Raw genomic sequence first — 15114 nt, forward strand, 5'->3', positions numbered from 1 at the left:
TTTTTTTTTTTTTTTTGCAATGAGTACTCAGTAAATTGAAGCAGGAAACAGATTGAAAGGCCACAGTCCAAAAATGTTAATCAGCAGTAAAAACTGGATATCAGCGCCTGGAAGACGGCATGCTGCTCCCTGCTCTATAGGCAAAAAGAGGAAAATGAGGCCGTGCTCCCGGCGCTGCAGTAAAATCCCCAGGACCGTGGTTATTTGCAAAGCTGGGGAGGGAAGCAGAGCCCAGGCAGGCTCCAGGACTTCTGAACTCTTCCTTCGCTTCCCCTGGCTCTGCATTAGCTCCCGCTCAAACCGGGAGCGACCCGGGCACGCTYGGCGCGGCGCGCTGCGGCTTTTCACAGCTGCCCGAGCGCGGTTTGCAAGACGAGGATGAGCCGGGTCCTGCCTTGCTCCACGATGCTGCCGCGGGAAGCGCAGCGCCGGGGCCTTTGAATCTGTGCTAGAGCGAATGATTTTAGTCCGTGTGCAGGCAGTGAGATTTCCCAAAGGCACCGATCTCCGTCGGCCTTTCAGCACTGGCTTTAAGCAGACCCAGGCAGGGCGTGTTGTGGGATTGCTTGAGTTGTAATAATTTTAATGAATAAAGCGCAGGTTTGGTGCYGCAGAGTTACTCTATAACCACAGGGGTTTGTTACACTTTTAAAAATGCATTTTGCTAGGGAAGGAGGGCGCTTTGCAAAGTGAGGGGGCAGCCTGGCGGCACCCAGGTCCGAACACCCCAAAAAGGTAGTAAAATTCAACGCGGTCGCAGGGCTGGAGGCAGCTCTGCGGGATTGCGCAGCAGCCGAGCAGAGGGCAGCGGAGAAAGCACCCTCCGAACGCGCCAGGAACGATGTTTGCATGAGAAATCAGGGCGAAATCACGGCTGGAGAGCGAGGCCCGGCGGCCGCCCGTGTCCGGCGGCACGGAGCAGAGCCGTCCGGYCGATGAGCGGGACGAGGAGGGGGTTGCACGAGAAGAGGCTGCAGAGCTGGCTTGTTACCGTCAGCCAAACGGGCCTCAAAGAGCTACAATTCCCAGCCATAAATAATTCAAGGGGAGGAAAACACTAATAATATAAAATCCACCTCTCTGCCYGCTATCTCAGGATCTGCCCGAATGGAAAAGGTGACAGAAATGCTGAGAAAAGAAAAAAAAGGGAGACTCCAAAATTCTTGGGATACGAGCAGAAAACACCCAGAGAAAAGCACAAATMGAAGCAAACACAAGACGGGGTAATAGGCAGGAAGTCCTTTATTGAAGAGGTAAAGGCAGAGTCACAGACTATCTGGTTTCAAAGTCAAAAACAAAGCATGGAAATACAAAGAAAAGGATAAAATAGGAAAACCGCTTGTTTTTCCCCCCTTAAAATGCATGCCCCAAGCTTACTTCTGCCGGATTTGGTACACTTACCAAGGCCCATCGGAAATCGCACCCGGATTTGCGCCGCCGGGCGCGTAACTAAGCGGTTAAAGGACGAGCAAAACTTCCCCTCTCCGGCACCGCTGGGGCTCGAGAGGGGGGACGTGGGGTGGGAGCAGCATGTTCAAACACAGTCCTTCCCCCCCCTCCGCCCCCAGACGGCTACTGTACAAAACAAAACAGAAATTTATAATAAATACCTAACACAAGAGGCTCAGTACGTTGCTACAATCCTTCACTGAAGGGAAAACATATATATATACATATATATATCCTAGTATATAACCTCTTCGACAAAACAGTCGCCCATGGGGGAAAAAAAGCTACCGGGCGCCGAGGGAGGAAGCGACCCCGGCGCGGGGGACGTGCCCGCGGCGGGAGGGTTTAGGATGCTCCGGCTAAGCGGCGGCGAACACGCGGCGCTGGAAGCGGCCCTGGGCCCRGTCGCCGCGGCCGCTTTCCTCGGCACCGGCTCGGGCTGAAACYTCTGAGCCGTCCTACGTGGGGGGGCTCGCTGCGAGGCCGCGGAGGAAACGCGTGCTCGCCTCCGCGTCAAACCCCCCCCCTCTCCGCGGCCCAAAGCGGAGACGCGAACGACCCGGCGAGGCTGCGCGACTCCAGCGCGCAGCTCTTTGTGAGAGTGAGAGGGTTTAAACTCCCGGAGATTAATTAGCAGACACAGGACATTGCCCGAAGGTGGGTCTGGAGCAAAGCCCAAACAGCGCCGCGTCCAAACTCCGCAGCTGGCCTTTATTTCGTATTTTTTTTTTTTCTTAAAAAAAAAGAGCCAAGGCCAAATCCCGTAGCCTGAGCCCTCCGGATCAGGAAAAGACTTAACCCCCAGGTAGGAAAAAAATCCTCCTTGGTTTCGATCGGAATTAYCCACGGACGATAGAGGCTGAACATCTCAGGTTTAGCTCGACTCTCGGACACAAACGAAACGGGCCTGGGGAGGGAAACCCGGCGTCTTCCTCGCTGCGCCGGGCGGCCGTTTCGGGAGCCCGCGGCGCCGCGCGCTTGGGAAGTCGCAAGGGGGTAAGGGTTTTTTTTTCCAGGGCACGTGAGGGGCGGAAGGYGAGGAGCCTCTAGGTGGTGGGGAGAGCTCCTCTTCGAGAGCCGGCCGCCACGAAAAAACGTTTGCAAATTCCATCCCCGCTCCGGAGCCGGGGGCGGCCGCCAGCGCACGTACGGCGGGAGGAGGCTGCCGCGAAGGGGGGGGGGAAGTTCAGCGACTAGGCAGCCATCTGCGCCGGGGCCAGACAGCGTTCCCGGCCGTTCCCTGCTGGGAACGGAGAGCTCCAGCCCCGCGAGCCGTCCTTTCAGACCGTCCGGCCCAGAATTGCTCAAGCAGGGCTGGAGCCAAAGCCCGGGTCTGAGCATCCTCACGCGTGCCGAGGGCTGGAAACCAGCCCGAAGCGAAGGCACCCACCCGGCCGCGGAGAGGCCGCAGCGGCACCTGCGAGTTCTGGGGATGCTCAGAGATTTTGCGTCATCGTAGGTGATAAATCCGGCAGGAAGCACTCCGGTCGGCTAGCACGACTTCCTGCCTAACGCGGGCCAGGAGCCGGCCCTTGGAGCCAAATTAGCAAATTATCTCAAAAACTAAAACCACAGCTGATAAAATAAATAGGCGGTGCACTGGAAGCCAAGGAGGATGGCTATGGGAAAGGAAATGCTTGCACACCCAAGTGTCCATCCCAGGGGCACAGCTTCTCCAAGGCCACAAGCGTTTCACAGTCAAAGCACTGCAGAAGCTTGAATTAATCCCCACAGCAGCCCTGCAAACCAGATCGGGTATAACTAGCCTCGGTTTTATAGCTGGGGAAGTTGAGGCATGGGGAGTAAGAGTTCCTGCCGGGATTGCAACTTGAGAAATAATTGGTTTGCAGTGCCATGCTCCAACTCCTCCGTCTTGGGAGATGATTTCTTTGTTTTCCTTGGTGGTTGTGAAGGAGAAGGGGAGCAAAGAAGAYGGGCAGGGGTGCAGGTATACACGCAAGGCTGGTATGAACGTTTTGGACTGACCTGAGTTTCCAACGAATCTGCTTGTCAGAGTGAAAATAGGGACTGTCCTAAACAGCTCCCTGAATTTCAGCATCTGGGGATGTTAGGGGTCAGCGATTTGTAGCATCGTGGATTATAAATCCGGTAGGAACCACTAAGGTCATCTAACTCAACTTCCTGCCCAGCGCAGGCCAGGAGCTGGCCCTCGGCTCATGCCTTGCCAAATTAGCAAGTTATCTCAGAAACTAAAACCACAGCTGATAAAACACGCCTCGCACTCGAAGACACCCACACTGTTGAACAGAGGGGACTGCAAGCCGATCCAGGTTCCCCGGTCTTCACAAAGAGATCCAAATTTCATCGCATCCTGAATCGGGTCCCCCAATCCCAATCTCCTTGGCCTGCAGGTGGGATGGTGAGATCAGAGAGCTAGCTCCACATTTTGCAGCAAAAGCCCCCTCCCCATTAACAAACCCCACCGGACAAATTCAGTGTCCGTCCAAGACAGCTCCTACCGAACCAAGCGGCAAGTCCGCCCAGAAACCGGCTGCAGGAGCGGGCCTTGGTGCAGCGCTGGAGATCAACACCACCTCAACCCACGTCCTTTGACCACGTTGAACTTCTGCAGGAGGGAAGCTGCACTCCAGGGCTGGGCAGACACCTGACGAGCCCGCTGTTGAAACTCGAGTCATCCACTTTGGAAATAGCCTCTAAATATGCTTCTTTTTCCCCTTAAATTAAAATTTGCCTGCTATCAGCCAGTTGGAAAGCAAGAAAGGACGAGAAAGAAAGTGATTCCTCCTCACTTTGACACTGTTATTCCCCGCTCTGAGGTAGATGTCTATCGGGTGGGGATGAACCACTGGAGAGTGGTTACTCTTTCACGTCCGTTCATCTTTCTAGGTCCGTTACCGCGCGTTCGCTGTCACACGTACAGCTCGCCGGGCGGGTCGCCGCCTGGGCCGTGTGTCTCCGTCGTGGCCGTCCCTGCCGTGGCTCAGCACTCTTGCAGCACGCAGGCTGCGGTGGCCGGCGGCGGCGCTGGCTGGCCGCACTTCTCCRGGGCTACGATCTTCCCCGCGTAGTCGATGCAGGAGGCGCTGCGCGTCCGCACACCCTCTCCGCAGGTTTGGGAGCACGGGGACCAYGGGCCCAGGCGCCACAGCGGGCAGGGGAAGTCTCCGCAGGGCTTGATGTCCTCGGGCTTCAGGGCTCTGTCGCAGGTGGATGAGGCCTGGCCTTCGACATCCCGGCAGTCCACCGTCCGTCTCTGCCAGCCAGAGCCACACGTCTTGGAGCACTCGGACCAGTCGCCCAAGACCCACTGCGAGGTCAGCATCGGCTGGATGACGTTGGCCGACTTCTTCTCTTGGCCCTTCTGCTTGTTGAAGGGGATGTCCTTGGGAATGAAGAAGGTGTACTTGACTTTTGGTGGGAAGATCTCACTGGCGATGGTCAGTAGCTGGACTGTGAGGGGTTCAGGGAGCTGYTGGAAGCTCTGGAGCCTCTCCAGGGTTGTCATGGAGCCACTGTATTTCAGGATGGTTCCTTTTATGAGGATGTCCTGCTCCATGGCCGAAATGGCAAAGTCTCCATTCAGCAGGTACCTGCCCTCCAGAGTCCTCAGAGCCAGGTAATTCCCGTCGTGACGGACCCCGCGGTGGCTGCGCTGCTTGATGTCGATGTTGGTTGCTCCTGCAGGGATCGTGACGATGTCGTTGTAGCCGTATCTGGATGGGGCAAAGAGACACGGTTGTTTCCCTGGGCTTACGAAGAAGAGACTCACACATGGGACAACGAGCTGCCTGGGGCAAATGGGATTGTGGCACTGAAGCCATCTCTATGGATCCGGGAGCATTCAAGAGCTGGAAATACTGCAGCTGTGTTCAACTGGGAAACTTTGCTGAGCTACATACAAAAACGAGCACTGCAATCAAACCAACAGCCCCACAGCTACTGCGCTCAGTAGGAAATTCCTGCTACTCTCGTGCTGCCCTTAACCCTTTTCTGTTGAAGAAGCTGAAGTGTTTTGTACTAAAAGCCTACTCTGCCCACCGAGTCTGCCACCGATGACGCTGAAGGCTCAGACAGGGAGTCAGGGGATGGCTGCTAGGCACCGCAGGGCAGGAGGAAAAGTGGGTTGGCCAGATGACGCTGCTAAAAACGGATTAGCGGTGAAAGAGTTAACAGACCTGACATCTGCTCTGCCAAGCTGGTACTAGCTCAAGAGCTAAGGCAGCAAGAGCAGGGCCAGGCGCAGGCAGCGCTGGCCTCCGTCAGAGCCAGGCTTGGCGAGGCGCTCGCCTCGGGGGCCGCGGCGCGTTGCGCGGCGTGGGGCTCGCTCGCAGCCCCGGGCGTCTCGTAAGGACTCCTCCCGGCTAGGCCGAAACGCCACCGTGCCATCCCGCACCCTCGCGTGAATCAGGACCCGGGGCCGGCCGGAGCGTTTTGCACGCGTTTCCACGGTCCGTGCTGCGGTTGGGAATTGTGTTTCGAGTATTTTGGAACAAAGCCTTAGGGTCAAACTCTGCTCTCAGTCGCCCTGGCCTCTCTAACCCTGATCTTAATGGGATCTCTTCTTGGCCGTAGTTACCACGTTAATCTCTCCTTAGTCAACCACAAACAATTCATAGGAGAATGGAAGCTCCATTCATCTGGCTCCCTGGAAGGAAACCATTTAGGAAATCTAATTTGACTGAGTGAGTCACCTCGCCACATGGAATTGGATGTGTCGGGCTTTTGTTACTATCTTTTCAGCAAAAGTCTCCGCGGGACGCTTTAACTTCAGCTCTCCGACAAAGCAAGGGAGATCTCCAGCGAGGGAAGCAGCTGCCTCTAAGCCCGTGTCCCCGGACTGCAGTGCACCCCCGAGCTCAGGGCCAGGGAAACGTTACTGCACGATTTATGTCCCACGGCAGCCCTTGAATATACGTCAAACACGCTCGGCGCGCCGGGCTGAAATCCGTGTCGTAAACTCCTCAGGGCGGCAGTTTTATTTGCAACCAGTAGCACCCTGAGCATGTTGCCGGTGTCAGCACCAGCTATTATTTTAGGAAAAAAAAAAAGCTCTGCTTGGGTTACATAACATTGCCCAGAAATAAACTCCGTGTAAGCCCGGCGGAGCGCGTTTGCATGGCCCCAAGCCCGGGTGGGCTGCACGGCGGGCAGCAGCGCTCCGCTGCAACCGCCTCGGCAGACGAGCCTGCGCTGGCAGCTCCTGGGGGAGGCGGGCGTCTGGCTTCAGCTTCTGCAGTTTGTCCTGCAGAGCGAACGCTGCTCCTTCCAGGGAAGCGCACCAGGTTGGCAGGGGCGCCCGGATGCAAACCGGTGCCGGGGAAGGTCCGGAGGTGCCGAGAAGCCGTGCGGGGAGGCTATCAGCCAGATGTGCAAACGCTCTCGGATAAGCCTGGACTTGACCGTGTTTCCTCGGCAGCGAGCGTAGGGAACGCTTACGCAGGAGCCGGGCTTTAGTGAACATCTGTCCGGCATTCCTGGGCTGGCTGCAAGGGCCYGAGTGAGCAAACACTCCCCGCCAGATGTTGCTGGGTCAGGATCTCCGAGTAGTTAAAGCAGCTTTTCCAATCACAWCCTCAAGAGGAACAATTTTGTCTCTTTGCTTCCTTCTTACAGCCTGATGCTGCCTCTCTCTCTCTGCGCTGCCCCTCCATCCCATCCCTCTGGACCTGCTCCCCCCGGGGGGCCTTACTTGGATCGGTTGAGCGAGCCGGATATTTTCCTGCAAGTGGAGCCGTTGCCGCCGCACACCCCGCACTTGTCCAGCTTCTTGGAGGACCCAATGACATGATCGCAACCAGCCTTGATGCACTGGCCGTGGACGCAGATGGAGAGRGTCTCCGGTCCGCACAGTGTCCCATCGATCACCTGAGAAAGAGCAGATGAGAGACGATTTGGGTGTTTTAACACGGTGAGGGAGGACGCTAATAGCTGTCATCACAGGAGGTCTTACTTTGGCCTCAAAGACTTTAAACTCGCTCCTGCCTCTGGCTCGGCAGAAGAGCTTGCACCGGTCTCGGGGCGACACTCCSGCGTACTTGGGAACCCATTCGAGGCGATTGCCGTCCAGGTCCGTGAAATTGTAGTTGTTGTACTTCTCACACTGCTGCTCCCTGAAGCTCTTGCCTGAAAGGAAAGGGGTGAAACGTGACCGCCCAGGCACCCGAAGGGCCGGGCCGGGCGGCCGGAGGAGCTGCGGGGAGCCCTCCGCGTGCCTCCACGTGCTCAGAGGTGCGGGAGCCAAAAACCCACCCTGCCAGAGAGCAGAGCAACCGCCAGCGAGCGGTTCGGGAGCAAAGGGATGGGGGTTTTGCAGCCCGCGCCGCACGCCTCACCGTCCGGGGGGCACTCCTCGGTGCGGCACGACTGGTACTTGGCGCGCTGGCCCTCGCAGTAGCGGCCGCCGTGCCGGGGCTTGGGGCTGTCGCAGTGGCGGTAGGAGAACTGCACGCCGCCGCCGCACGTCCGCGAACAGGCGCCCCAGGGGCTCCAGGGGCCCCAGGCTCCGTCCACCGCCGGCTGCAAGAGGCCACGGGGCGCTGGGAGAGGCGGCGCGGAGCTGGTCCGCCCCGCTGCCCGCCATCCAGCAAAGCACTTAAGCACAGACTTCGCCTTAAGTGCTATTCGCTGCCACGAGYCCGTTCACGTGTTTGCAGTTAAGCTCGGGTTTAAGCGCTTTGCAGACCGATGCAGAAATCGCCCTTGGTTTCCCCAGCAGGGAAAGGTGCAGTGATCTTGTGGCGGAGCCACCTCGGTCTGCTTTGGACCGGCCCTGGCCTCGACGCAACCCATTGCATGGCCTGATCCTAAGAAACGCGAGCGCCCGGGGTTGCAGCCCGGGAGCGCGGCCCCGCGAGACCAGGCACCGCGCTGGCCGAGCGGGCGGCAGGACGGGGTGGCCCGGTCCCGCGCTGAGCGTTTTCCTTGGGAGAAGGGTGGAAAATCGCACCCGGTCCGATTTCCCCCTCCTCATACGCAGCCCGCGAGTCCGAGAGCAAAACGGGATGYGTCACCTCTGGGCGCTAACGCCCTGCCTGCCCCCAGTTTGCAAAGCCCCTTTCCCGGGCTCACCTGGGGCCGCAGGGCGCCCGGCGGCAGGCAGCCGCCGTCCCAGCACAGCCCGCCGCCCTTGCAGGGGCTGCCGTCCGCCCAGGGCAGGCTGCCGTTCTTGGTGTGGCACAGCGGCTCGCCGGTGCCCGTCCGGCACCACAGCTGGGCGCAGACGTCCTCCTCGGTGGTGTTGGGGCAGTGCTCGAAGTCCTCACCGAAAATCTGCTGGCACTGGCGGTCCAGGCTGTAGAGGGGCCCCCGGCCGGGCAGCTCGGTGGGCAGCGCCAGCGCTTGGGCCGGGGCATCGAGCAAGCAGTCCCCTGAGCCGGGGGCGGAAAAAGCAAGAATTAGGCTGGAATCRTGTTGGGGCCAGGCACGTGGGCACAGGTTATGCCAAGACGGGGAATGCAAAACCTCTGCGGTCCCGCTTACCCCCCAAACCACCCCAGGGCTTGCAAAGAGCCCGAGCGATTAAAGCGAAGGCCAGCGCGGCGGCGGCGGCCGCGGCCCCAAGCCTTACCGTGCCCTCCGTCCAGGAATTCGGTGAGGTACATGGCGCTGCAGGGCGACCACGGCTGCGTCTTGTTCAGCTGGACAAAAAGCGGGGCCATCACRTGATGCTTGCCGAGGGGCCCGAAGAGCCGCTCGCAGGTCTTGGAGTCGTCGTGGGGCATGCTGAGGACGTGCCCTGGGAGGGGAGAAGGCGTCAGCGAGCCGGGCTCAGGCTTGGACGCAGGCGTCACCCTCCCGGGCCGGCGCGTCCCCCGGGCCCTGCGCTGCCGCACGTCGTGCCGGGGGGTCTCTATCGCTTATCAGACATATCCCACCGCCRCGAACACTAGTTGTTCGGACAAATCGGAAGCAATAAAAAAAATGAACTAACAAGGTGCCTGCTCGCTTATCGTATCTTAACGGTACCGCGCGCTGTGCAGGCCAAGCCGGCCCAAATTTGGCACCGGCTCAGTGTGAGCAGCACAAAACGGGCGAGATGTTCTCAGTCCCACGCTTTAGCTCACCGTAGCTCGGCTACACCAGGCAAACGCGCCGGGGCGCTCCTAAGCGYGCGTGGCCCCCGCCTGCCTTAACCTGCGTGGTGGGGCCCCCCCGGGGCTGCCGCAGGCTCCGGCGGGGGGGGGGCGATGCCCAGCCTCGAGCCCCCGCTGCCAAGGCATTACCCAGCTCGTGGGCCAGCGTGTAGGCTGCCTGCAGGCCCTCGTCCTCGATCACCGAGCAGCTCTTGTTCCGGTCGCACATGGTGCCGATGTCCGCCACTCCCAGCGTGTCGCAGCTCTGCTGGCCGCAGAAGTCCTGTTGGGGAGCAGCGCCAAAGGGGGCTCAGGCGGGCCGGGGCGGGGGGGGGGGGGACCCCCGCCGGCGGCCGCAGCCTCCGGCTTCCCGACTTGCCCCGTTTCCTGGCCTGCCTGGAGCTCGCTGCTCAGCGCGCTGCTCTGCACGAACCGCTGCCTCTCTCTGCGCCCCAGCGAGCGCCACGCGTTACCGAGCGAGCCGCGGGGATCCCTCCTCCTCCTCCAGAAAGGACGAAGAGCGGGCAGGGGACAGCTCTGGTGCTTCTCTCGCCCACCCCCCCTCCAGCTCAGGCCCTTCGGACCTGTCTCGTCAGCAGCACGGCGGTGTCGTAATGCTCGGGGTGCCGGTCGCTCGGAGGGTTGAACTGCTGCTGCCAGCTGCAGAAGTTGCGCAGGGTGAGCCCGCCGTTGTCGGACACCTCCGGCCCCGCCGCCTCGTCGTCCACGATCAGCACCTTAACCACCACCAGGTTGACGGCGTTCTTCAGGCTGGGGTGCTTGTAGATGCGGGCCGCCACGGACATCAGCGTCAGGACGTGGTTCTGGAAGGAGAGAGGGGGACGGGCGATGCAGGAGCGACACCGGCTCCGTAGGGAACGTCGGCGCCTCCGGCAGACCTCGGGGAGACCACRGCAGAGCCGCCGGTGGGTCTGTTCTAACCTCTTTGCTGGGAAAGGASAACTCAAACCTCTCCCACGACGTCTACCCCACCCCGACAGGCTGCATTACAGAGGAGAGCCCCACGCCGCAGCCGTAGCCGGACCCCTGTCTGCTTCCAGCCAYCTTTCCACCCCCGCCTCCGGCTGCACTGAGCCCCGTGCGCCYGCCGGGAAAACCTCACGTGTCCTCACCAAGGTTCCCGCAGGCTCCCCGAGGAGGGAGAGCGCGGAGGGCGGCGCGGCGCAGGGCCGCCGAGCTCGGGGAGGCTCCGTCCCCCGCCGCGGGCGCAGCGCCGGGCCGCGCTGCCAAGCCTTCGCCCGGCAGCGTCCTCYGCTCCGGCCCCTCGGAGAACCGGGGATTACTTAACGTCTCAGGCGCTCCAGCAACGTTTAGGCTGATGTAAACATCTTATCAGAGCATCGCGATTCCTCTCCGMCTTGGCCCCCGCTCCCGGGCTCGGCGTCACGGGAAAGAAATGCAGTTGTTACGCAGCCGCGTCCTGCTGGGGAAGGGAAAGCGGCTCCTCTCGTCCCAGGCGAAGGGCGCTTCGCGGTCTCGCTCGCGCCGTTATCGAGTTAAACGGGAAGGTCGCGACGGCAGGGTTTAAACAAGCCTGACGCTCGTGACCGCGCCTGCACAGCGGTTTGCATGGAGCACGCCGAAACGCCGTTTGCTTAGGAAAGGCAGATAAATCGGTGCAGGCGACAGAGCTTCACCTTGCATCCCGCGCCCCCAAAGCCACGGAAAAGATCCGTATTCCTTCCCCGGAGCTGCAAAGTGCCAAAAAGAACTGGGAAAGCGAGATGGAAAGTGAACTGAACAAGCAGCTATTTAGTGCAGATGAAAAGGTCCAATTCACTTGTTCCACCATCTGGCAGATATTTATACCCGTCCTCGGGCCACRCGGGGGCTTGCTCCATTTCGGATGGCTCTGCTGCCTCGTTGCAGGAGCCCGGCATCCCCGGGGGGAGAAGCGATCCACCTGCACCGCGCCGGGTCGGGAGCCAGGTCCAAAACTGAACCGTGGCATCTCCGGGGATGCTCAGGAGAGGCCGACCGTGCTCAGTGAGCCCGCGACTGAACAGGGATGAGTTAAACCCTGCTCACTCCTGCCCTCCCCTTCCCAAGGAGGCTCCAGCATGAGGAGATGCCCAGAGGGAACACGGCTTCTCCCGGCACGGACACCCCGGGTTTCCCCTCCCGGCGGTCCGGGCTGGGGAGCTCCCGGCAGTGACCCCCCTCCGAGCCCACAGCATTGACCCAATGCCCCACGCGTGTCCTTCTCCCTGAAAGGAGAATTGCCCCAAAGTCAAAGCTATCCACAGGTGTCCTTATCCATAGCTGCACAATTACGACAGGATAAAGGATGCTCTCTGCCCTGATACAGCAGCTCTGCTATCTCACTGTACAACCCCCAACCAGCTGCYGGCTGGCTGTAGGGCATCTTGTTGGCTGTACCCTAAGCATTTTGGGGGACATCTTCGAACACCGCTTGGATTGCAGGGGCTCAGCCCAAATGCGTATGCTTCAGGACATCAGAAGAACTAATGCTGCCTCCTGCCTCACTTTCTCACACTGAAGATATCCACTCGGTTGTGTTAGGGATGCTGCTCACCCTCCTTTCTAATCAATTTGGGGTCCTCTGCAGGAAAATGCAAAGGAGAACCCTTGTGTAACTGTCTCGGGGCTTCGCACCCGTCGCTGCACACGGAGGCGCTTGGTAATCACGGCAGAGTCCTTCAGGACCTGCTGGCYGCTTCACAGATATTATCACTCAACATGGCCCTGCTAATGCCCCCAAACGCTGCCTCCTGAGATCAGCCCCAAAAAACGATGAACCCCCCCAATATTTCAGGCCTGGCTTTTCCTTCCCTCATCAACTCAATAATTTCTCCTCATTTACACAAGTGTTAATGGAAGCAGAATTAAGCTCTTGTTACCTAATTTAGGCTAGCAGCTGAGCGGTAATGGCTCAATCCATGGCCTGGATCGATTAAAAACAAATCACTGATAGAATTTCCCTAATAATAGCATGGAACTGGTTATAATTTATGATGCTCGAACCCGCTGGATGGTGATTATCTTTTGCTTGATCTGTTACAGCTTATGCAAGAAAATAACTTGGACGATAAACAATGTTTGTGACCGTCAATAAATATTTGGTAATTAGAGTGTGATTACGGGAAGAAAAGTCGCTATATAAATACGGTCTCTTCTGACTCAACGTTTCTGCTCCCAGTGCATCTCYCAGTCAGATCTGCGGATCTCACCAACATAAGCAAGCCATCACATTTTTTTTGGCTCAGCAAACTTAATTACCACAGGGAAAGCAAGAAGACTATTCGGTCTCCAGAGCTACCTGCAACTGCAATTGCCTGTGTTTTTGCTGCTGAGGAGAAAAGATGCAGAAATAGGGCAGGTATATTTTTTTAATGCTGTGCTTGGAAAGACACCCTTGAGTTGGAGAAGCTGCCATGAGAGCTGGCTGAGATTTTCCCCCATCCACTTAACTGTGCTATTGCACTGTTCACCTCGAGAGCTTTTACGCTCCTTCCCATCAAGAGGGACACTGTGAGGTGACACACAAATATTTCTCTTTGAGACAGAGAGAAGACGTCAGTAAGAGGGGAAATGAGTGAAGGAGACTGGAAACTCTCTGAAAATTACTGGGGAAGCCCTCTGCTACCTGATGCACGGCTTTTCTAGGAGCCTGCTCGTCCCAGGGGTTTTCCTAGCTGCCGTGCTGAGGTCCTGTATCTCCACCACGCTGGTTGCGGGGGGTCACCAGCTGGTCTCCTCCAGAGCCAGAGCAGCTCCCCTTGGCCACTTCCCACTCGGAGAAGCTGGGTGGAGCCCCAACGGGGGGGGGGGGGGGGGGGGACAGACGACAAAGCAGGCAAAAGCACCGAGTTCACTCTGCCAAAACGTACCCCCGGTTGCTGGCTGCTCCATGCTGAGCTCTGGCTTGCTCTGTTCTCCAACAACCCCTTACCCCTAAACACCGGAGCAGCGCTGCTGGCCCGGGCAAGCAGGGAATGGTGCAGGATTAGGCTGAGGAGCATCCCCACCGGCTCCTTCCCGGCACCTCGGTTTCCCTAGGCTCAAAATCAGGGATCCTGCCGCTGCTCTGCACTGCAAACCGCCTTCAGGCGAAAAGCCCAAATAGAGGGATTAGTCCYGCCGTTATCAAGTTAGCGCTTCTGCTGGGGTTTCGAGGGACAGAGCTCCCCCTGCCATCTCGGACTCGGCCCTGGTCCTGCGCCTGGCAGCGGAGGGCAGGGAGCGGGGCGAAAAGCTGGGTTTGCAGGAGACAGCAAAAACAACCAGGTGCCTGGGAAAGAGGCTGGCTCAACGGCCCCGGGGACAGATGTGCTCTGCAAGAGCCCTCCCCACGAGGGTGGCGAGAGCGGGGCCACGCTCTCCGTCCCCGAGGCTGCCCGAAGCCACCGGCAGGGTCGCAGCAGCAAGGGAGTGCGCGAGAGGGGAGAGCGTTTCTGGAGGTGGAGGCAGGGGACGGGGCTGCGAGCGCCGCGCATCTGCTCGCCGCTCGGCTGCTGGCAGGTGGCTACGGACTAGGGACGGGGCGGCACATTGCTCAGCCCCCTGCTTCTCCTCGCTGGCTGCCTGGGCCTCCTACCCGGAAGGGAGCTGAGCCCATCGCTCCGCAGCACGGCTCTCTCCCTACAACCGTGCAGATGTTAACCCTCTCCTTGTCGGGGGACACGGGACATCACGGCCCTCCCCGACACGAGCTCTCCGGGTTTGATAACAGCTCTGCAAAGGGTCCCCAGACACTGGCTGCAATCTCACAGCCTCCGTGCAGAGCCTTGTGGCTCCGACATGGCAAGAAACGGGGGGACCCGGCCAGGGTCCCTGTCCCCAGCCAGCCCCAGCCCTCTGGCTCAGCCCAAGGTGGTCCCCATGCCCTTCTGGGCAGGCTGCAGGAGCCCTGGGGTGCCTGTCTGTGTCCCCCAGGATGCAGCCCAGCTCCAGGACAGGAGGAGGCAACCCCAGACCATGCTCTGCCGTATTCCCAAGCCCAATGCGAAGCCCTCGGGGGGCCGGGGGAGGCCGGGATGGCTGCGTCTCCGCCGCGGCGCACACCTCCGGGCTGGCGCTGCCGCCCCCAGCAAGGCCTGAGGTGGGGATGGACGGCACCAGGGCTGAGATGGGCAGAGGGCACCGGCCCCAGCGGGGACCCCGGGGAYGGCCAAGAGCCGAGCTGCCAGCGCGCACTGAGGTGCAGCCGTGCTGGGGGCACAGAGCTGCGGGGGAGAGGGGAAGTGGAGGAGACTGGGGGGAAATAGAGAAAGCGGAGGGACAGATGGGATGGAGAAAGAGGAGATGTGGGGCATGGAGAAAGGAGCGGATAGGAAAAGAGGGAGTGGGGGGTGAAGAGGATGGGTCATGGAGAAGTGAGGGGGCAGGAACGGAGGGCATGGAGGAAGGTGGGAGCGGAGGAGCGGAGGGCACGGGGGTCACGGAGACGTGAGGGATGGAGAAGGGGCAGGAGGGCGCGGAGGGGCGAGGGAATGGGGAAGCGGAGAGGCGCAGAGGCAGCGGGCGTCGGAGGGGAGGGGGGCAGCCCCTTACCTCCACGTCCTCGCCGTAGAAGCGCACCATGGAGGCGTCGGCCACCAGCAGCGTCTCCACGTAGCGCGCCGCGGAC

The 15114-nt window shown here is 59.8% G+C and overlaps 1 protein-coding gene across 1 annotated transcript; it reads right to left on the minus strand.

Moving 5' to 3' along the window:
• Positions 1-1224: 1224 nt before the first annotated feature.
• On the minus strand, positions 1225-15108 carry ADAMTS8 (ADAM metallopeptidase with thrombospondin type 1 motif 8). Its single transcript, XM_085316783.1, has 9 exons — positions 15039-15108; positions 10088-10327; positions 9654-9786; positions 8999-9166; positions 8500-8798; positions 7764-7947; positions 7382-7554; positions 7121-7296; positions 1225-5144 (listed from the first exon to the last, which is right to left on the minus strand). The coding sequence occupies exons 1-9, from the start codon at positions 15066-15068 to the stop codon at positions 4412-4414; spliced, it is 2136 nt and encodes a 711-aa protein (XP_085172909.1). The 5' UTR covers positions 15069-15108; the 3' UTR covers positions 1225-4411.
• Positions 15109-15114: the final 6 nt, after the last annotated feature.

Source organism: Rhea americana, unplaced genomic scaffold, assembly GCF_003343005.1.
Source record: "Rhea americana isolate MKP2758 unplaced genomic scaffold, rheAme1 scaffold_48, whole genome shotgun sequence".
Lineage (NCBI taxonomy): Eukaryota > Metazoa > Chordata > Aves > Rheiformes > Rheidae > Rhea > Rhea americana.